Consider the following 22,015-nt stretch of genomic DNA (forward strand, 5'->3'; position numbering starts at 1 on the left):
GCTGCTTGCTCCTTCTCCTGGTTCATTGGCTATTCAGGAAGCTGGAGCTGGGTTCTTGTGGCTGCAATGACTCAAGGGCTACACGACCATTGTGTCTTCCAGTTTACTCTCTAAAAGACACTTCAGGGGCTATATGTATAGTATCGTAAGGAACAAGGAAGACCGCTCAGAAATTAATGCCTCTCTGGGCAGATGTAAATTTCTGAGCTCAAAAATATACGTATAGGACGCATTCTTTTTTTGCATTTGGGGTGACATAGCTTCAACATGCATTTTCATGTGATGAGTTCTATTAGCTTAACAGTGCATTGGATGCACGTGGTGGAGGTGCTACTCCCCTTTTAGCATAAGGGGCTGTGGGCTTTCCTACATAACCCGCGTCCAACTGCAGGTTAAAACAGTGCGCTCAGCTGAGCACACTGTATTGCATTGGCCCCAATATGTCTGAGATATAGTGAAAGTCTGGGAGTTTTTGCCGAGGTGAAAGGAGCATAGCAACAGCCTTACCACTAAGGATTTACAGCACTAGAAAACTAACTATTGATGTAATATTAAGAGATAATAATTTTGTATATCTTTGAATTCAGTGGTAGTGAATGAGACCTGAACAGCTGCTCAGAACTGGGGTACCAATGAAGCAGCCACTGCTCAGAATGGTGTCAGTTTTCAAATTAATCTTGCCAGCTAAATCCCCAGAGGTGAAAATTTCACCCAGCACTCTGCTTCACTAGACTGCTATACTTAGCTGCTAAAAAGATGGACATTCCAAGAGAAGTGGTCAAGTTGCAGGGAAGGAATGTAAATGTAGCTGGCTAGTGCCAATTTTCAATGTTAGCCAGCTAAGTTTAGCTGGCTATACTTATGTGCATGGGTAGCTGACATAAATATAGCATCTATGTCATATCTGCAGATTGCAGCTGAAAATTCACATATCTGACTAGGTCACAGTTGAAAATTTGCATCAACTTAGTTAACTGTAACACAGTTGGCTAGGGGCAATTTTGCTAAGGAGAGGGGGGTGGATGTCTGGAATACCCTTCCGGAGAAGGTGGTGAAGACAAAAACAGTGAAACATTTCAAAGGGGCATGGGATAAACACTGTGGATCCCTAAAGGCTAGTGGATGGAAATGAGGAAAAGAGCGCATGGGGGTAACTTGTTGGTGTGGTGGTTACTACCCTTAACCAATAAGACTTCATACTGTTGATGCAACTCCATTATTGCTCTCTGCTTTAATGCAGGAGGAAGAGGTAAAGTGGTATTAGTTTCATACAGCAGCTAAGAAGGACATTCAATTTTACGGTCTGGAAAAGCAAATAAGCATGGGGTAACTTGCTGAAGCATCTGTTACTAATCTTAACCAATAAGTCTTATAATTGTGATGTCACTTGAACATTGCTTTCTGCTTTAATGGCAAGAGATAAAGGGGAATTGGACTCAGACAGCAATCAACAAGGGCCCTGACTTTGACGGTTTGGGAATATAAGTATGGGAGTAACTTGTACGGCACGTCAGATGCCATCCCCTGATGTTACCATTATGGGGGACACCTGTATGGGGCGGCGGATGCTACCATAAGCTTACTGGGGAGACTGGATGGACCGTTTGGTCCTTTTCTGCTGTCATTTCGATGTTTTTATGTTTATGTTTTATGTAACATGGTGACATGAGTTAAGTACCAAATTAGGTCTTCAATGCATGTTATTTGAGCATGAACATGCATTACTGATAATGCAGAACAATTTGGAGCAACTTACAGAAAATATTAATGAGCTGCATTGCATGCAAATACATGCAAAGCAGTTCATGAAAATTAACATGGTTTAACATGTTAGTGATAAATCTCATTATCAATATAGAGACTCCATAAGCTAATTACACTCCTTGAAATATAGTTAATTATTCCTAAAAGCATGGACAGACTAACTTGACTGCCAGCATTCACCTCTACTCCTAACCAATACAGAATGCAGCTATCTGATGCAGTTGCATCCCACCTCCATTTGTGGCTAGGATGCTGCCAACTCTCCTTGGGGAGGCATGTCCTCCTTGGGTGTACGCATATGCCTCCTGTCTAAATTTAAAGGGACTGCAGTGGGGAAAGCCTGTGGCCCCTCTTGATGACTTTACAAACCTTGGCCTTTTAAGACCCTTTCTCCGTGCAACCGGCGCCTCGGCAATAGGTTCACTACTGTTAGTAGAGCGAGTTGCATCAGTGTTCCTGGTCTTCGTCTCTTCAGTTCCTGGTCTCCTGCATCCCATGTTCCAGTGATCCTTGTCTTCGTTTTGTGGTCAGTCTTCAGTTCTTCGTCAGTTCTTCATCTGTGGTCAGGCTTCAGTTTTTCAGTTCTTCAGTGTCTTTGCCTGCCTGCCTGTGTTGCTCCTCGCTACCCTACCTGCCTATCCATCCTATCTTCCCTGGATGGACCTATGATACTGACTTCAGCTTGCCTGTGGACTACGCTTAGACTTCACCTGCCACTGACCACCCGCCTGATTCTTGACCACATCTGAACTCTGCTTGCCTTGCTGTGCTTATGGTTTTGGTAAAATTGAAGCTCTTTTCAATTAAATGTGCTTTTGTGTGCAACACGACTGTAGCACTACACAGTATACTAACCATGGATAAAGAGACTGCAGCAGTCTGTCCCACTTAAACAGTGGATAGGAATATCGTTTGAGGATTACTTTACAAGATATGATCCAATAATCATTCCATATACACTCCATAAAATCAAATCAGCATACAATTTGAACACTACACAGTGTGCCCGAATACATAATCAATTTCAAAAGCCCCTGATGTAGCCCTACGGGCAAAACTCGGCCAGAGTCGGGTGGTTATTTCTATTTTAATAAATTTCTTTCCAAAGCATCGGTCTTCTTTTGTTTTTCTCACATCCGTGGCTACTTTAGACCGACTACCGCTTTGTTTTTGGAATCCTTCCTTTTTCTTGGAAAGGCTGGGAGTAGAGAAGAATCCATTGTTCTCCATCTCACCAGTCGTGAATGGATCAGGGGTGACTCTCTGCAGAAGAGTTCCAATTTTTGCCTTTTTTGTGAAGATTTGTTCTGTGTTTTTTGGGAGATGTTTTACTGCCACTCTTCCTGCTCTGAAGTGAGGGAGTAGAAGAGCTGCTTCGTTCCCTGCTGCCTGGTCCTTTTATCCAAAATATCCTGTGTGTCATCTGGAGAAAGAGAACTGTGAGTAATATCTTTTATTTACACGTGGAGGCCCCTTCTGGAGTCTTCACCCTGGAGAGAAGAGGTACATTTGGGAAGTTTGTGCAGAGACTGAAATCCTGTATTTCTGTCTGCCAGTAGTTTTGGAAGGGCATCCTTCTTCTGCCCAAACTGGGATGCTCCTCTCCAACTGGGAAGCGTTGCTGTTCCAGCCTTGGACGGTGAGTGCTTTCCCTGGTCTAACTACTGAGAGACCCTTGCACAGATAGAGAAAGTTTGGAGAGCTATGATTACAAGTTGATATGAAAAGAGCCACGATTTGCCATTTAAGAATTGATATTATAAAGTTTTGTTTTGGACACTCAACTCAAGTGTCCAGAGTAATTTGTTGGCACTCAAATCCTTTGATATTGAAAGTGAGCTGATACCTCCCCAGGATAGAGAATCTGAAAGTCACCTCCTGACACCTTAGGTCCAGAAGGAGTATTCCGTCCCCCTTGTCAAATAAGAACCCGACCCTTGGGGCCTACAGACTGCAATAGAGAAGGAGTTAGAAGCAAGGAGTTGGCCCTGGGACCCAGTCTGACCCCTGCCTCCCTACCACTGAGATAGGGGCTACAATTGGTTCTCCACTATTGTACGAAAGTAAGTACAGTGTTTATAAGTTCCATACCTAATCAACATCTAGGGCCTTCGCCTACCCGTGTTGTACCATTAAGCTTTGTAATAATCTAAAAATCTACCTAAACTAGTGAGAATGTTTCACAAAAAGCAGTGAGGCCATTGTCAAAATATTCAGCCACATAAGTCCCTGTTGCTTTGAGGAACTGTATCTGACCAATGGCCACCAACAATTTGACATCTTTGACCTGGCTGGTTTCTGAGAAGTTGCAGCTTTCTGGTTCCACTCCAGCAACCCAGTTTCCTGTGGTGCTGCTAAGTAATAGTTATTAGTTCTGTTATGTACTGCTTGTTTTTTCATTTTTACCCCTCCTCTTTCCTCTGCTCTTGAGGAAATGAAGGCTTAATGTTGTTTGCAATACTGCAACCTCCTACCCTATTCCTACCACAGTCCTTTATATCTGTCTCAAGCATTTTTTAATTTTCTCACAGAACTGGCTTCTATTATGTCTGCTGGTAGGCTGTTCCAAGTATATACCACTCTCAGTAAAAATAAGTTTCTTCTGAACCTTCCTCCTTCCCTCAAGCTTAACACAGCCCCTTGACCTTAAAATTCCTTTTCTATGGAAAATGTAATCTTCCTGTGAGAATTGCCCTCCCCATCTTCTGAGATCTAATTGCTATAGTATTTATTGCGTTTACAAATTGTTCTTTAATTGAATATTGGAATATATCTTTGTTAAATCCTAGAGAACCTTAGAGACAATATTTTCATTCATTTTTCTTCATCCCCCTCATCTTACTTCTGACATTAATCTATAATCTTAGGTTCCATTTTCAGAGCCTATGCCGTAAAGGGAATATACAATGCAGACAAGGTAATGTGAAATAGCTGCAAAGGACTGACAGAGATTGCAACTGATCTGGCACTGCAAGTTAGGATCTGCTGTACTACAGTTGCAGTTTCTTTCAGTTACTGAGCTCAGTACTGGAATAGTAGGGATTAGGGAATGCTTCAGGGCAGGACTGAAGGACAATGGCAGAGGTGTGTTGTGTGTATGTGTGTGTGTGTGTGATCATAAATGGGGAGGCTGTTTCAGTACTAGAATAGCAGAGGGTACAGCAGGACAGAATAGAGGTCTCTTGGTAGGGATGTGGGGAATGGGGTTTACTAGAATAGCAAGGGATGCTGCACGGCAGAACTGAAGTGCATTGGTGAAGCTGTGTGTGTCTTAATACTGGGTAGCCTTATGGAACATTCATGGTTACAAGTCTAACATCATTGGTGTAGTTGTGATAGGCTTCCAAGAAGTCTGGGATAACTTGCATATTGTGGGCATAGTTACAACCTTAGATGCAGATTTTAAAAGCCCTACGCGCATAAATCCAACTGAATTTATGCGCATGGGGGGGGGGGGGGGTTTTCGCGTGCCAGGCCTATTTTCAAAAGGCCCAGCGGTGTGTGTAATGCCCCGGGACGCGTGCAAGTCCCGGGGCTTGCAGAAAGGGGCATGGCATGGGCAGTCCGAGGCGGGGGCAGGGCAGGAGCCTCCAGACCCGGGATTGCGCATCGGCACTCGGCTGGCGCGCGCAACTTGCACCTGCGCAAGGCAGGCTTAACTTGTAAGTTAATTTTATTAGGGGGGTTTAGCTTAGGGATTGGGGGTGGGAGAGTTAGGGGAAGGGAAGGGAAGGGAAGGTGGTGTGGGGGGGTAGGGCTGCACATGTTATAAAATCGGGCGTATATTTATGCGCGCCGAGTAGCGTGCACAAATGTACGCCACGCGCGTAGGTTTTAAAATCCAGCCCTTAATGTTTATGAGAATGAGGTGGCCATGTTTCAGACAATGGCTTCACTAGTTTTGGTCACTGTATGAATTATTACAAAAAAAAATTAATGTTAAGACATGTGAAGCATTCTGAGGGTTGGATTAAGTATGGAACTTTTAAAAGCCAAAGAGGAATAATAATGTCTGCAATCGCCTACCAATGGAGGTGGGACTCATATAGGGGTAGGACTAGGGTTGAAAGGTTTTGTAAAGGCATGAGCAGTGGGGGAGGGGAGATGTTGTTAGTTTAAGAATGAGAATTTATATGCTCATCTATCCAAAATGACAGGAAACTAGACAGGAAGACAGCTTGACAAACTGGATGAGCAAATTGGTCCTTATCTGCTGTCATCTACTGTTTCTAGATCATTTTCTTAAATAAGCCAAAAGAAATGCACATCAAATAAATAACAATATATACAGTAAGCACAGACATGGTACTATGATTAGATTCATGTTACTGTGTATGGCTAGGAATGTATTCATTAGCCATAATTAACCAACTGATATACAATGTACCTCAACACTAAATTCTGATACTATTCTTCTTTCAAAATGGCCTTTGTGTAATTAAAATTACCTTGGCTAAATTCACAATCTTCCAAGTGATGAATTACCATCAGTGGTTTGTTTCTGCAGAGAATTAAAAAAAAAAGTCTTGATTAGTTTGTGACAAATCAAATTAATTTATTTTAATTTGACCAAATGTCCTATTAGAATGTGTTTACCTTTAGTAAGTACTGCGCACTAACAGATATTTAGTGCACAGAAAAATTGCTCAGGTTTGATGATGATATTATTATAATTGATTTTATGTATTTTGTAATTTTATAAATAATGTTTTGAATTTTTTGCTGTAAATCACTTAGGAAGATATTTTCTGTTAGGCGATAAATACATGTAATACTAGTAATACCAATTAGTGCGTACTGTTTTCTAGCTAACAAACTCCTCTGAATTGATACTTTTTACATTTTAAGTTGCATTTTTTTTAGTGTGTACTAACATTAGTTACAGCGCACTAACACATTCTTAGTGCACTGTAAGTTCTGTTAGGGCGCACTTAATAACCTGTTAATGCGCACTAACGAGCCTTAATGCGCATTAACATCTAGCTAGTGCACACTATCTTGGTCAGGGTACTGCGCACTAATGCTGAGATAGAATGCACTAATTGGTTGTTAATGCGCATTAAGGCTCGTTAGTACACACTAACACACTTCGCCGAAAATTGCCGAACAAAATGAATTTTTTTGCGGAGCGGCCGATCCAAAGCCCGACCTGATATCTTTAAATGAAGCACATCCCTAAATTAAAAAGTTCAATTCTAACAGGGTCATTTATCAAATCACGTTATGGCATTTTCACATGCAAAAAATACCTTATCGCATGCGATAAGCACCATGGTGCGATGCAAATTTTTAAAAGGGGAGCGATTGGGGTGGAGTCGAGGGCAGGATTTCAGAAAAAGTGGGCTGGCTTCACACTTTCTGAAGCCATATCGCACAGTTTTAACGTAAAAAAAAACTACACCTTTTTCGATTGCATTAAACTGTGCAATTTTTTCGCAAATTCCGTTTGGGCATTTTTAGGCTGGGGAAGGGCCTGAGATGCGAGAGGAAGAGAGCGAGAGAAAGAAATAAAGAGAGAGAGAGAACCTCTGGGGGTGGCACCATAGTAAGCAGCAATTTTTGTTAATATAGGATGCCCACCTAGTAATTCAAGGTGAGGTTTAGGAAGTAGTGTGGGGGTTAGGGGCCACTTTTACATACAGAGTGAGACATAAGAACAGAACCGTACACTCTTGTGAAGATTTGATGTCCTTCGGAGTGAGGAAACTCACACAAAGATGAAATTTGTACAATGTTCTCTCAACCTAGCTTGATGTTATCCAGGTAGAGAGTCCATCAAGCTAGGTTGAGAGAACATTGTACAAATCTCATCTTTGTGGATTGCAAGGAATTGCAGAAGGACCTTGCAAAATTAGGAGACTGGGTAACTGAATAGCCAATGAAATTTAATATGGAAAAGTGCAAAGTGAGACATATAGGGAAAAATAATCCCAACTACAGGTGCACAATTCTGTGTTCCATATTAGGGGTCATTACCCAAGAAAATGAACTTGCTGTCCTTGTGGACAATACACTGAAATCCTCAGCTTAGTGAGCTGTGGTGATTAAAAAAGCAAATAGAATATTAGGGATGATCTAAAAAGAAATGGAGAATAAAATGGAAAATATCATATTGCCTATGTATTGAGCCATGGTATGACTATACCTTGAATAATGTATGCAGTTCTGCTTGACTCATCTCAAAAAAGCCAAAGTGGAATTAAAAAACATTCAGAGGATGGCAACCAGGCTCGGTGCCACCAGGTATGCAAACCATGCAATTGCACAGGGCGGCACACCTGGTGGGGCAGCGTCGGGAGCAGAGAGAGGCCTGTGCTGCTGCCAGTGGACCTGATCCCATCATTGGCAGAGGAAGAGGAGGCTCGTGGAGCTGCCGGTGGACCCAATCCCACTGGTGATGGAAGAAAGAGGTCCGTGCTGCCAAGAAAAAGCAGCACCTCCCCGCCAGAATCAACAGCATTGCCAGCAGGGCTGCGCTGCTTTTCCACTTACTAAGGCAGTGCTGACCATGCCGTCGATTTCAGCAGGGCTGCACTGTTGAGGCGGAAGAGGAGTGCGACCTCCGGGAAGTAATCTAATGCCCAGTGGCCAGAAGTCATTCCCTTGGCCACGGGGGCTCAAGAAGGAGACTCTGCTGCTGCTGCTGCTGCCTGCTAAATCAAGGGAAGTGAGTGAGAGAGAGCATGTGTGCTTGTGTGTGGGAGAGTGAGAGAGAGCATGTATGTGGGAGAATGAGAGAGCATGTGTGCTTGTGTGTGGGGGAGTGAGAGAAAGCATGAGTATGTATGAGAGGGAGCATGTGTGAGTACAACAATCCCAGTTAATCTCTGTCTGATAATACATGACTATTTCAGGGCAAATAGAAATCAAACGTTCCCAGGTATGGAGAGTGAGAATTTTTAAAATCCTTTTTAGTTTTATTTTTCAGGTGTTATTTGCTGTGTCTGCTGTTTTGAAATATTTTATTGGTGTTTGGGATATTTAAAACAACTTGTACATGAGTTTTTAATTATTTGATCTTTTATTCATCAGTTTTAAAATAATATTATTAGTATGTTTTTAGTATTATGATTATGTATTTATTTTATTTCTTGATTTTATTGTTTGCTGTTTGAGGAATGGTGATGATTCCCTTTTTTCAATGTTGCATTGCATAGAGAGTCTGGCTTTTTGCGGTTTCCAGTTCAGTTTTTATCTGCATGTTTGTATTTCTACTTTTATAGTTGTTCTATTCTGTATTTGGAGAGGGTTTGTTTATGTTCTACATGTGTGACTAAAGTGAGACATTTTTCTAATAGGAAGTATATTAGTGTATTCAGGCTTTCAGAGGGTCAAACCCACACCCAACATACATCACAATAGGCCTAATACCATATGCGTTTTGAATGTCTTTTTTGCAGGGGTTTCTAGTTGGCATCACAGCAGTGCATGCAAATATAATGTAAGCAAAGTTTTTACCTCAGAATACTGTACTTTGATAATAGGATTCCTTTTATTATCCTATTAGTTTCCTCACTCCCTAAGCATCCTTCCTAAACTTGGCAGAACTGGCCCCCATAAGAGAAAAAGAAAATAGAAAATACATTTTCCTTCCCATAATAATTAATGGGTACAACATTGGCAAAAGGGAGGCTGACTAGCTATTTGTGGGTAGGAGCAGAGGCGAAGCAAAGCCTGATAATGAAGAGTATAGACACAAACCACATAGCTTTACATAAGAACATAAGAAATTGCCATGCTGGGTCAGACCAAGAGTCCATCAAGCCCAGCATCCTGTTTCCAACAGAGGCCAAACCAGGCCACAAGAACCTGGCAATTACCCAAACACTAAGAAGATCCCATGCTACTGATGCAATTAATGGCAGTGGTTATTCCTTAAGTAAACTTGATTAATAGCCGTTAATGGACTTCTCCTCCAAGAACTTATCCAAACCTTTTTTGAACCCAGCTACACTAACTGCACTAACCACATCCTCTGGCAACATATTCCAGAGCTTTATTGTGCATTGAGTGAATAAACATTTTCTCCGATTAGTCTTAAATGTGCTACTTGCTAACTTCATGGAATGCCCCCTAGTCCTTCTATTATTCAAAAGTGTAAATAACCGAGTCACATCTACTCGTTCAAGACCTCTCATGATCTTAAAGACCTCTATCATATCCCCCCTCAGCCGTCTCTTCTCCAAGCTGAACAGCCCTAACCTCTTCAGCCTTTCCTCATAGGGGAGCTGTTCCATCCCCTTTATCATTTTTGTTGCCCTTCTCTGTACCTTCTCCATCGCAACTATATATTTTTTGAGATGCGGCGACCAGAATTGTACACAGTATTCAAGGTGCGGTCTCACCATGGAGTGATATAGAGGCATTATGACATTTTACTTTCTATTAACCATTCCCTTCCTAATAATTCCTAACATTCTGTTTTCTTTTTTGACTGCTGCAGCACACTGAGCTGACGATTTTAAAGTATTATCCACTATGATGCCTAGATCTTTTTCCTGGGTGGTAGCTCCTAATATGGAACCTAACATCGTGTAACTACCACAAGGATTATTTTTCCCTATATGCAATACCTTGCACTTGTCCACATTAAATTTCATCTGCCATTTGGATGCCCAATCTTCCAGTCTTGCAAGGTCCTCCTGTAATGTATCACAGTCTGCTTGTGATTTAACTACTCTGAATAATTTTGGATCATCCGCAAATTTGATAACCTCACTCATCGTATTCCTTTCCAGATCATTTATATATATATTGAAAAGCACCGGTCCAAGTACAGATCCCTGAGGCACTCCACTGTTTACCCTTTTCCACTGAGAAAATTGACCATTTAATCCTACTCTCTGTTTCCTGTCTTTTAACCAGTTTGTAATCCACGAAAGGACATCGCCTCCTATCCCATGACTTTTTAGTTTTCGTAGAAGCCTCTCATGAGGGACTTTGTCAAATGCCTTCTGAAAATCCAAATACACTATATCTACCAGTTCACCTTTATCCACATGTTTATTAACCCCTTCAAAAAAATGAAGCAGATTTGTTAGGCAAGACTTCCCTTGGGTAAATCCATGTTGACTGTGTTCCATTAAATCATGTCTTTCTATATGCTCTATGATTTTGATATTCAGAATAGTTTCCACTATTTTTCCTGGCACTGAAGTCAGGCTCGCTGGTCTATAGTACCCAGATCGCCCCTGGAGCTTTTTTTAAATATTGGGGTTACATTGGCCACCCTCCAGTCTTCAGGTACAATGGATGATTTTCATGATAAGTTACAAATTTTAACTATGAGTTCCTTCAGTACCCTAGGATGCATACCATCCAGTCCAGGTGATTTGCTACTCTTTAGTTTGTCAGTCTGGCCTACTACATCTTCCAGGTTCACAGTGATTTTGTTCAGTTTGTCTGACTCAACACCGCTGAAAACCATCTCCGGAACTGGTATCTCCCCAACATCCTCATTAGTAAACATAGAAGCAAAGAATTCATTTAGTCTTTCTGCAATGGCCTTATCTTCCCTAAGAGCCCCTTTAACCCCTCGGTCATCTAATGGTCCAACCGACTCCCTCACAGGTTTCTTGCTTTGGATATATTTAAAAACAGTTTTTATTATGAGTTTTTGCCTCTGTGGCCAACTTCATTTCAAATTCTCTCTTCGCCTGTCTTATAAATGTTTTACACTTAACTTGACAAAGCTTGTGTTTTATCCTATTTTCTTCAGATGGATCCTTCTTCCAATTTTTGAAGGATGTTGTTTTGGCTAAAATAGCCTCTTTCACCTCACCTTTTAACCATGATGGTAATCGTTTTGCCTTCCTTCCACCTATCTTAATGCGTGGAATACATATGGACTGCGCCTCTAGGATTGCATTTTTAAACAATGTCCAAGCCTGTTGAACACTTTTATTTTCCTCATTTTATCAAAGTTTCCCTTTTGAAATTTTAGTATTAGAGTTGCAGATTTACTTATCGTCCCCCTTCCAGTTATTAGTTTAAATTTGATCATGTTATGATCATTGTTGCCAAGTGGCCCCACCACTATTACCTCTCTCACCAAATCCTGTATTCCACTAAGAATTAAATCTAAAATAGCTCCCTCTCTTGTTGGTTCCTGAACCAATTGCTCCATGAAGCAATCATTTATTACATCCAGGAACTTTATGTCTCTAGCAAGTCCTGATGTTACATTTACCCAGTCAATACTGGGGTAATTGAAATCTCCCAATATTATTGCACTGCCAAATTGGTTTGCTTCCCTGATTTCTCTTAGCATTTCATCATCTGACCATTTTGTCCAGGTGGACGGTAGTATACTCTTATCACTATACTCTTACCCAACACACATGGGATTTCTACCCATAATTAAGCTAGATATTTCACTTAGAGGCGATTCCAACACTGCTCTCTACATTAATGGTGGAGGTGGAAGGGAAATAGAATCAAAAGGTTACTAAGAGCCAAGAGTAACAGATAAGAATGAGAAAAAAAAAAAGTGCAAAACTTGCTGGGCAGACTGGATGGGCCGTTTGGTATTCTTCTGCCGTCATTTCTATGTTTCTATGTTTCTATATAGATTCTACTGAGCATTTAGTCTCTTGTATGATCTTTATCTTGTTGGACTCTATACCCTCCCGGACATAAAGTGCCACACCCCCACCAAGTTGATCCTCCCTATCATTGCGATATAATTTGTACCCAGATATAGCACTGTCCCATTGGTTATCCTCCTTCCACCAAGTCTCTATGATGCCAATTATGCCAATCTCATCATTTACTGCTATACACTCTAACTCTCCCATCTTACTTCTTAAACTTCTGGCATTGGCATACAGACATTTCAAAGTGTGTTTTTTGTTTGTTTTAACAACCTGCTTTTCAGTTGTTTGGGATAATTCGGAAATCATTAGCTTTGGTGAATTTTTACATATAGGCATATGGACTATGTTTGCTTTTAATGGAACCTCTCTGTTGGGATGCCCTAAATTTCCTGTTTCATTAGTATCCTTCAAGGATACATTTCTCCGAACCATGCACTGCTGAGTGACTGTCTGCTTTCCCCTTGTTCTAGTTTAAAAGCTGCTCTATCTCCTTTTTGAAAGTTAGTGCCAGCAGCTTGGTTCCACTCTGGTTAAGGTGGAGCCCATCCTTTCAGAAAAGTCTCCCCTTTACTCAGGCCCTTCTGAATATGTGTTCTATGATGAGTTGTAAAGATACGGACTTGCTGCTGAATATCAGGTTTTCCTGAATACCTGCTGCTGTAAACGGGGACAGCTGTCTGCTATTTACCTCCTGAGAGCCAAAATTGCAGGATGTGAATTAGCTCTAAAAAAAACCCAAAACAAAACCAAAAACCCTAAATAAATAAATCAATCAATCAATCAATCAATAAATCTCTAGAAGCCTTGACCTTATGGTTGTGACTACAGCTTGCTTAAGTCCTGTGTTTTTGGTCTAACACTGCATTTTAAATTTTTCATAACAGATGGCATACTGTAGAATCATTTGTTTGAGTGACACGAGAAACATCTTGTGCTATTTGGTGAACCTTTGAGCATCCATTGCCTTCAGAAAAAGGTTTTGCACTCCAGTGTCAAGATTCAGTGGAATTACTCTTTTCACAGCTTCTTTACTTACTCTTCTTTTGAATGGTAGAGCGCTTCCTCATAGGTCTGCACCCAGGTAATATCATCACCCCAACCTGCATTGCAAACAGGAAATACCAGTTAATAGATACTGGGATCCTACACAGTTCATTATGTGTAGGGACCTTCTTTCTCAGTTTTATTGTTCTGTATTTTTCCCTGGGAATTTATCAGGGTTTATTATGACAAGAACAAAAACAGGAGAAAATGAGTTGAAAATAAAAAAAGACTCATTTTTCTGGGTAATTATCGGAGTTTATTTTGGTGGACAGAAGGAAGGACAATAAATTATTAAGCAGATTTCCCCATCCATCCACTCAGCAGCATCCATATTTCTACCCTCATCCCCTGCCTAGCATGCCCAGCCACCTGCTGAAAATATCTTTCTCCCTGCACCACACTGCAACAGCGTTCATTCATCCTTATCGATGGTGGCTCCAGGGTTTTCCTCAGTCCTTAAGCAGCATGCTTACTGATGCTCCCAAGCTCTGCAGCACTGCATTTGTGCAGAGCCAGGGAGCTCTCTGGAAGGTCCTTCTGGTGGACAGGGCCTGCTTGAAATGCATTCACAGCACCAGGCAGCAGGTACTTTGGCTGCTTGGGGGTGTGTGAGGAGGCAGGACTTGAAACATGCCAACAGGAGGGTGAGCACTTTTACTGGTGGAGGGTGGGGCTTGAAACACAGCATGTGCTTTGGCCAATACTGGCTTCCAGCAGTGACTGGAGGCCTTGAAATGCTGCATCTGCAGCTCTGGAACAGCTTTTTAATCAGCCTAAAATTAGGGTGAATATTGGATTAAATCGATTATCACCTTTGGAAAAATCTGGGAACTAATGAGTGAAAAATGGTTTTCACTGAACAAAGGACCACAATCACACGGCAACAAGGTCAGTTCTTCAATTAGGTGAACTAGGCAATCACCTAGAGTGCTATAATTTTGGAGAGGGCGATCTATTATTTTAGGAAGCAGGAAACAGCTGTTCTGCATACTGCTCCAGCCCCTCCTCTCCCAGGCAGTGTGGGAGGTGAGACTGAAGTACAGAGAACAGAGTAAAGAAGAGCTACTCCACTCTGTAAAACAGCACCTCCCCTCCTGTTGTTCCTTATACACTCTCTTACTTTGCAAGGAAGAGAGGGATGAGGCTAGAGTGCACAGAGCACACAGTACAGCAAAGGAGAGCTACTCTAGTGCTCCCTAAACCAGCTCTTCTCCCTTGTTGGTCCCCACCTTCTTTACCTCCAGTCTATAGGGAACATGAGGAGAGGGAATGAGATTGGAGATGACAGCAGAACAAAAACTATTTAGATTTTCTGTGCATATTTCTGTTTCTAATTTGTGGTCACTTATTCTGTATTTGGTGAACATGTGCTTGAGTGACTGAAGTGAGGTAGTCTGTTGTTGCGTAGTTTTTGAGAGGGATCTTTAGCAGTCTGGTGTGATTTGTTTTCCCAGTAGGAGGTGCATTGGCGTTCTAAGGTCTGGTGTAATATCTGTAGTGTTGCCTTTTCATAGGGTTGTTACTGTTTGAGTTCTGGAAGTTAGTGCTGATTTGATATAGCAAGTTTCATGTATAGCTTTTAAGTTTCTTTTTTTTTAAAGAGTTTTGCATTACTTTACAAAGTGCCTGGAAATGGAGGGAATTTATGCTGAGGTGACAACAAAATTAGAATTTTTCTTTGTAATGGTGAGAACTGAGGGGAAACATCATAGTTCAGGCCAGTCATCCATTTCAGAGATTTCCTTCAGATAATACAATATGGATTTCTTTTAATATATGCATTTCTTGACTTTTTATTTTTGACTACTCCCCAAAATCATGGATGACACAAGCATCAGATATTGTGACATGATTTATGAAACATATTTGTACTATAAATATCTCTATCTAACTATATCTATAGCTACTATATTGATATAACTACATATATATTTCACTTAATTGGATGTGCTGTCTGTCTGCTGCTGGGGAGTGGGGTGTGCCTACACTCCCTACTCCCCAGCAGACTTGGCATTGTTGGCACCTATATGGTTGAATGCAGCGAGTGACGGTTACCAACAGGCTGGGCCACACTGGAACGTACAGCCTACTCACAACCAAACCCACCTAAACACCAGAATTTTCTGTCCATCTGGACATGGGCCCCCAATACAATAACTCAGTTTGGCCCCTCACTCTCTCCCACCAAACTTGGTAAGATGAAGGAACTAGCCAGCCCCCCCCCCCCCCCCCCCAAGACCCCTCTCCCCACACCATTGCTGTCTCGATCTTTCGAGGGCAGGAGCGATCCTCAGAAACCCCTGCCCAGCTCGATCAATATTCCAAAATGGTCGCTGGGCAACTTGAAGCTCGTGCCATTTTGTTGTGAGGTGGAAGTTTGCTATTCATAAAAATGGCACCAGCCTCAGGTTCACCAGCAGTCATTTAGCAATGCAGGAGCAGCCAGGTAGGAGCGACCACAATAGGGTAAGGGCTGGGCTGGAGGGATGGATCCGGGGGGCCCAGCAAGTTCCTTTATTCAATCAGGTTTGGTGGGAGGGAGTGAGGAACTGGAACTGAATCTTGGGGCTCTGGAGGCAGGGGATCCTGGCAGCCAGGGGACCTTTGTTTAACTGGATTTTTGTGCAAAGGAAGGGGGAACTTCTTTTTAATTTGGGTGTTTCAGGGTTTTTTTTTTGTTTCTCTTATTCTTTGTCTTTCAGTTTTGCTGATGGGAGTTAGGCTGAGGAGAGGGACTAAAATGACTGGGTTGAGGTTGTTGGGGTGGCAGAGTGTGCTGGAGTCAGGCTGGGGGGGGGCAGAGTGTGCTATAATTTTGCTGGTATGAGGAGATGGAATGTGCTGGGTTTGGGATTGGGAGGGGCAATTTGCCCTTACCATGTGACAGGGGCTACCGGTGCCATTGGTCAGCCCCTGTCACATGGTAGGAGCAATGGATGGCCTGCGCCATTTTGATTAGTGACAGCCGATGGCCCGAGAGGGGGAGATCACTCCTGGGACCCCGCTGGACCACCAGGGACTTTCGGGAAATCTTGGGGGGATTGGGCAAGTCTTGGGGGGGTTAGGAGGGTGGGGGGGGGGGGGCTGCAATTAATTACATTTGAAGGGTTGGGGCGGGTTTGGGTTTGTTTTTTTTATGTGCCCTTCCCCCCTCCCCAAAAAAAAAAACAATAAGAAAACCACACAAAATTTTGTGGGTTTTCCTATATCGTTTCATTGGCCCCCTGAACCACAACAAAATAGGAAATATCGTTGCAAATTAATGCACATCCCTACTAAATAAAGCTCTGCATCATTGATGGATTGAAATGTGTCAGAAACCTTGGCCTGTTTAGAGTATTAATAAAGGTAACCAGCTTCCTAGCCCCATTTTACCATCTAAAGAAGCCAACATATAGGAAGTCAGAAGGTATCATCTTTAAAGATAAAATCACCTTTCTCCGTGCACAGATTTACAAACAATAAAATACGACGGATGTCTATTGAAACTTTTGGGACTTTATTGTGAATAAGTTGCATCAAAATTTTTTTTAAAGAAAATGATTGAGGAGGTGGTAGGAGGTTAATGATTATAATCAGTAACAAATTGGTGCGGGGACACCTACACTATATATGAAACCTTCTACTCTTCCTAAAAAATTTTTTTTAGGCAGCATAATAATATTTGAAAATAAACATACCCACATTGAGTGTAGGAAGTAATAGGAAGTAATATAAAAAAATTTTAGCAAAATAAATTAACAAAAATATTTCACGCACAGTGATAGAGCAGTTAACCTGCTCTTGATTTGATTTTAATTCTGTGGTAAAACATGTGGCCTTTCTGAAATATTCGGACTGTGTAAGTATAGGAGGTAATATAGAGAACTGTCTGTAGCACTGCCAGTCCCAATAGGTGTGGAGGAAGGGGATACAAGGTGCATAGCAGCAGACAGGTTCCCAAACCCCTATTATCATGTACAGAGTATTCCAAATTGGGTTGTCCTATATACAAACTTGTGCAGCTTGATATGCATCATACATATAGCAGATATTTGTGTTTGATGATGCTCTTGTATCTTGTGATAACTCAAAATTTGCTTTCTACTCCAGATCATCACCAGAATTTATTGAAAACAGGACTGACCAGCTCCGATCCTTGAGAACCACAAACTGGTCTGTTTTCAAGATATCCCTAATTATATCTATTATCATTCTCAGATCTTTACAAATTATCCAGAATTCGGCAGCACGTATTTTGACTGGAGTTAGTTAGTACACTCATATCACTCCCATTCTTCAATCATTACACTGGTTACCATGCCAATGGCGCGTGAAATATAAGGCAGCCTGCTTGATGCATAAGTTCCTGTACAATTTTGGGAACCTAAGATTAGCTCCCTTTTTACACATTTATCAGCCATCTCGAAATGTGAGGTTAGCCAATAAGGGTCGATTACTGATTCCATTTGTAAAGCTAACCCATTTGGTTGAGACACAAGATTATGTATTCTTGGTTGCCAGGCTTCTGCTGTGGAATTTGATCCCCAAAGAAATCAGATTAACATTGGATAAGGCAAGATTTTAAAAAATATTAAAATCGTTCTTATTTAGAGATGCATTTAATCTCTGGTCAGACTTGGTTTGCTGAATTCTGGACTGTGCAGGCCAGGTTTTAATTAATATTCTGTTAAAGTAGGTCATTAGAAACCCTGAGCTGTGTTGTCTCCAATTATGTTCTTTATGTCTTCAATTTAAATTTGAATTTTATGAATATACTTTCGTAACCCGCTTCAAACTTTGTAGAAACAGGATATAAATAAATAAATAAACTACATTTATACATAAATAAATTAGTTAATATGCATGAGAGATTTGCATATAGTTGAGATAGTGTGTATACAAAGTTATCTCAAACATATTCATTAGGGTTATCCTGAAAACTTGACTGCTATGTGACTTTTGAGGACTGGAGTTGGAAAGCCCTGTATTAAACGATTGAATCTGGTGAATTTTGATTTCATTACTGTTGCAAAACATCAAACTGTGACATTATGCTCCTTAAATATCATCAATGTTTGTGCATAAGAATGATCACAACTAAGTGTAGGTCAAAGCTGATTTTTTTCCAGCCAGTTCTGATCAGACTCACCACTTAGTTGACATTGTTTCAAATGATCAAAACAGAAACTGAAGAAGTTAAGAGGTTGATTAATAGCAAACTATGCTCAGCATATACTTATATTATAATTGTAGATTAACTACCATAAAAAAGAGAAACTGGGGCCCAGTTGAGCCGTAGCGTGCCACAAGGTGGAATGCTCAGCCTGTGCTGGCCAATGAGCAATGCTAAAGCTGTACCTCAGAGGAGGTACTGCTCCAAGTTGACAAGGGTACCGTGAACTAGGGGTGTGCATTCGTTTTGAACGCATATGTAAAACGCAACTTATTTTTTTTTTAAACTTAAAAAAGTGATGATGTGCAACGCATCGCGATTTTCAACTTATTCAACATAGCTATGTTGAATACGTTGAACCTAAATAAACACTTAAACCCCCCACCCTCCTGACCCCCCCAAGACTTACCAAAACTCCCTGGTGGTCCAGCGGGGAGTCAGGAAGCCATCCCTGTATTCCTTTGCGAGGAGCACGTGACGTCCGCGTCACTCCGACGTGACGCCGACGTCACGTGCTCCTCGCAAAGGAATACAGGGATGGCTTCCTGACTCCCCGCTGGACCACCAGGGAGTTTTGGTAATTCTTGGGGGGGGGGAATTAAGGAGGGTGGGGGGTTTACATTTTTATTTAGGGAACCGGTGAACTTATGGACAGACCCTCAACTTATGGAATTCTCCATATGTCCATATTGAACGAAATCGACCCTCAGCTTCAACTTATCAACTTATCAACGCAAACTTTTTGTCTGCACATCCCTACCCTGAACCAGCTGGGCATGCCATCAGGTGGGTGGGGTGGAAGAAGTTGAGAAGAAAAAATGGAGCTAATAGACAAAACAAATAAATACCTCTTGACAGCGTTTGGGGGAATTTCTTTTCCTTCATGATTGCCATTGCTAGGTTGGAAGCGACAGCAATCAGCAGGAGAGAGAGGGCCAAAGTTGAATTTAGCATTTTTTTTTTCAAGAATACGTCTTCAAAGCAGCGGTGGGCTAGAAAACAAAAACAACTTTATTAGTCCTTGGAAGTCATTTGTGTCTGTAGTTTTACTCTGGATCAGCAGGACCATATTCCACTGGACACATAGATGGTATTACCAGGAATCCCTAAATTACTACATCACAATTGCCTGGTGTACAAGTAGTTGACCTTGACATTATTTAGTTATCTGAACACAATGAGGCCAATATTCAAAACAGTGGATAGCTGGAAGAATACTCCTTATCCGGCTAAGTGGAGCTGCTCAATATCCACTAGGATCAGCAGGCACCACTTAGCTGGATAAGTCACTTAGGGCCGTATTTACCAAGGCTATCGCAGGCTTGCGCTGTTAGCGCACGCCTGCGCTACCTAAATCGGGGCAGAGTGGGCCCCGGAAGAGGAGGAGTCGGGGCGTCACCAGGGCCGACTCAGCGAAGACGCCGCGGATGGCGAAAAGGTAAGGGCATTTTTGCGTCCTACTTCGCACCCAATAGCTACACCTTCTGTGGTGGCGCTATTGGGTGCGAAACTGGCAGCGATCGCACCGCATCGGTGCGATCGCTGCCGGCTAGTGCAGGACCGCCCCCCCCACTTTGACCCCCCATTAGTGCAATTTTCTAAAGTATCGCAGGCCTGTGATACTTTAGAAAATGAGGCCCTTATTTGTCTAAAATTTTAGCTGGCTACGTCAGGGGTGGAGATGGGCAGATCAGGGAGGAGTTAAGTTGACTGGATAAATTAATTGGCTAACTTGATATTCAGAGGTAGCCAGCTGAATTATCCAGCCAACTCTGGTCAAGCCATAGGGCTGTCCTAAAGTTAGCCGGTTTAACTTTATCCTGCTAACTTTAAGATAGTTGGGTATATTCAGCAGTGTGACTGCACCACTGAATATACAGCACTAGTTAGCCAGATAAGTTTATCCAGAGAACTAGCACAGACACATGGTGAACGAATAATAGACCTCTGTTTTCTAGAAATGAAAATAAAAGAATCTTATTGGCCTCAATTCTATAAAAAAAACAGAAGTGTTCAGAAGATTATTAAGGGGTTATGTGAATAAAACTATTCATATTCTGCAATCAAAAACAGAGCTGCAGGAGTATTTTGTGTCTTAGCCCTTTCTTATAGGTGGGGATTGTGTGATTTACAAACTCTGCTCCTGCTGTCATGCATAGAATATGTTATTTCTCTCCTCTACTCTTGATAATGTCTTATGATTTCTACAATCCCAAGAATACATAGTGATGTTGATGTTCATTGATATATTGGTTTTTTTTTAATATATCTTGTGCACCTACTTCTATTATATTTCGATTCTGTTTGCTTTACTGTAATGAACCTTGAGGGGTCTTGGAAGGATGGCATAAAAATAAAAGTAAGTATGTAGGTGTGACCCCCCCTGTCACTTTTTCCTATTGTCTAATATGTTTTATCATTGAGAGCTTTCCTGCAATGGGAAGTCCAGGAAGGTGTAGTTAAGGGAGTTAGTGAAAGGAAGGCCCTTCCCCAAGGGGAATGGGTTTATGAGGTGGTATAATGAATGATTCCATGAGTCACTGGAAGAGGACGTGCTCTGGAGTAGTTGAAGAGACCGGGAAGACTGGTGAAAAGTGAAGAAAGGGAGGAAGCCAACCCAGAAATTGTTGCGAGAATTACCTATTACAAGGCTGCCACTAGTGAGCGAGTGATTAAGAGTAAGATACGAAGGGGATTCTACATTTTTTCTTTTCTGGGGTTGAATAGAGAAAGGCCTTTATGAGAAGACACTGGAATCCTAGCGTGGTTGAACTGCACTTAAGAAACATAAGGATTCAAGCCTGGACTTTGATTGCTTGTGGAACTTGAAATGTGGTATCCTGTTTTGAGCATTTTACTATAGACTGTCATTGATTTTGATATGATTAGTAAGCTCTACATTTTTTTGGAACACATTATTCAGTGTGCACTGTTATTTTTGTGGACTTTTGAACCTCTTAGTGGCCTGTAGGTGTATTCCTGCCCCAACTCACAGAACCTATGGGGTAGATTTTAAAAGGGTTACGCGCATAAGGTACGTGCGTAACCCTTTTAAAACGCCCCTGTGCATGCCGAGCCTATTTTGCATAGGCTCGGCGGCATGTGCAAGCCCCGGGATGCACGTAAGTTCCGGGGCTTCACTAGGGGGGGCGTGTCGGGTGGGTGGCGTGACGTTCGGGGTGTTCCGGGGGCGTGTCAGGGGCGTGGTGCCGGCCCGGGGCCATTCCAGGGGCACAGCCGAGGCCTCTGGAACAGCCCCCGGGTCGGGAGATGGTGCACCAGCAGCCCGCTGGCAGGCGTAACTTTTACAATAACAGTAAGGGGGGTTTAGATAGGGCCGGGGAGGTGGGTTAGATAGGGGAAGGGAGAGGAAGGTGCGGGGGTGGAAGGAAAGTTCCCTCCGAGGCCGCTCTGATTTCGGAGCGGCCTCAGAGGGAACAGGCAGCGCGTGCAGGGC

The 22,015-nt window shown here is 42.1% G+C and overlaps 1 protein-coding gene across 1 annotated transcript in view; it reads right to left on the bottom strand.

The window, feature by feature from the left end:
• The window catches only part of LOC115084320 (anterior gradient protein 3-like), a 73,435-nt gene that overhangs the window by 16,351 nt on the left and 35,069 nt on the right, over positions 1 to 22,015 (bottom strand). The window contains exons 2-4 of the mRNA XM_029589032.1: positions 19,407 to 19,550; positions 13,396 to 13,459; positions 6,213 to 6,265 (exon numbers count right to left, since the gene is read on the bottom strand). Coding sequence (XP_029444892.1) covers positions 6,213 to 6,265; positions 13,396 to 13,459; positions 19,407 to 19,512 — 223 coding nt within the window. The 5' untranslated portion in view covers positions 19,513 to 19,550. The remainder of the gene's footprint in view (positions 1 to 6,212; positions 6,266 to 13,395; positions 13,460 to 19,406; positions 19,551 to 22,015) is intronic.

Source organism: Rhinatrema bivittatum, chromosome 2 (genome assembly GCF_901001135.1).
Source record: "Rhinatrema bivittatum chromosome 2, aRhiBiv1.1, whole genome shotgun sequence".
Classification (NCBI taxonomy): Eukaryota; Metazoa; Chordata; class Amphibia; order Gymnophiona; family Rhinatrematidae; genus Rhinatrema; species Rhinatrema bivittatum.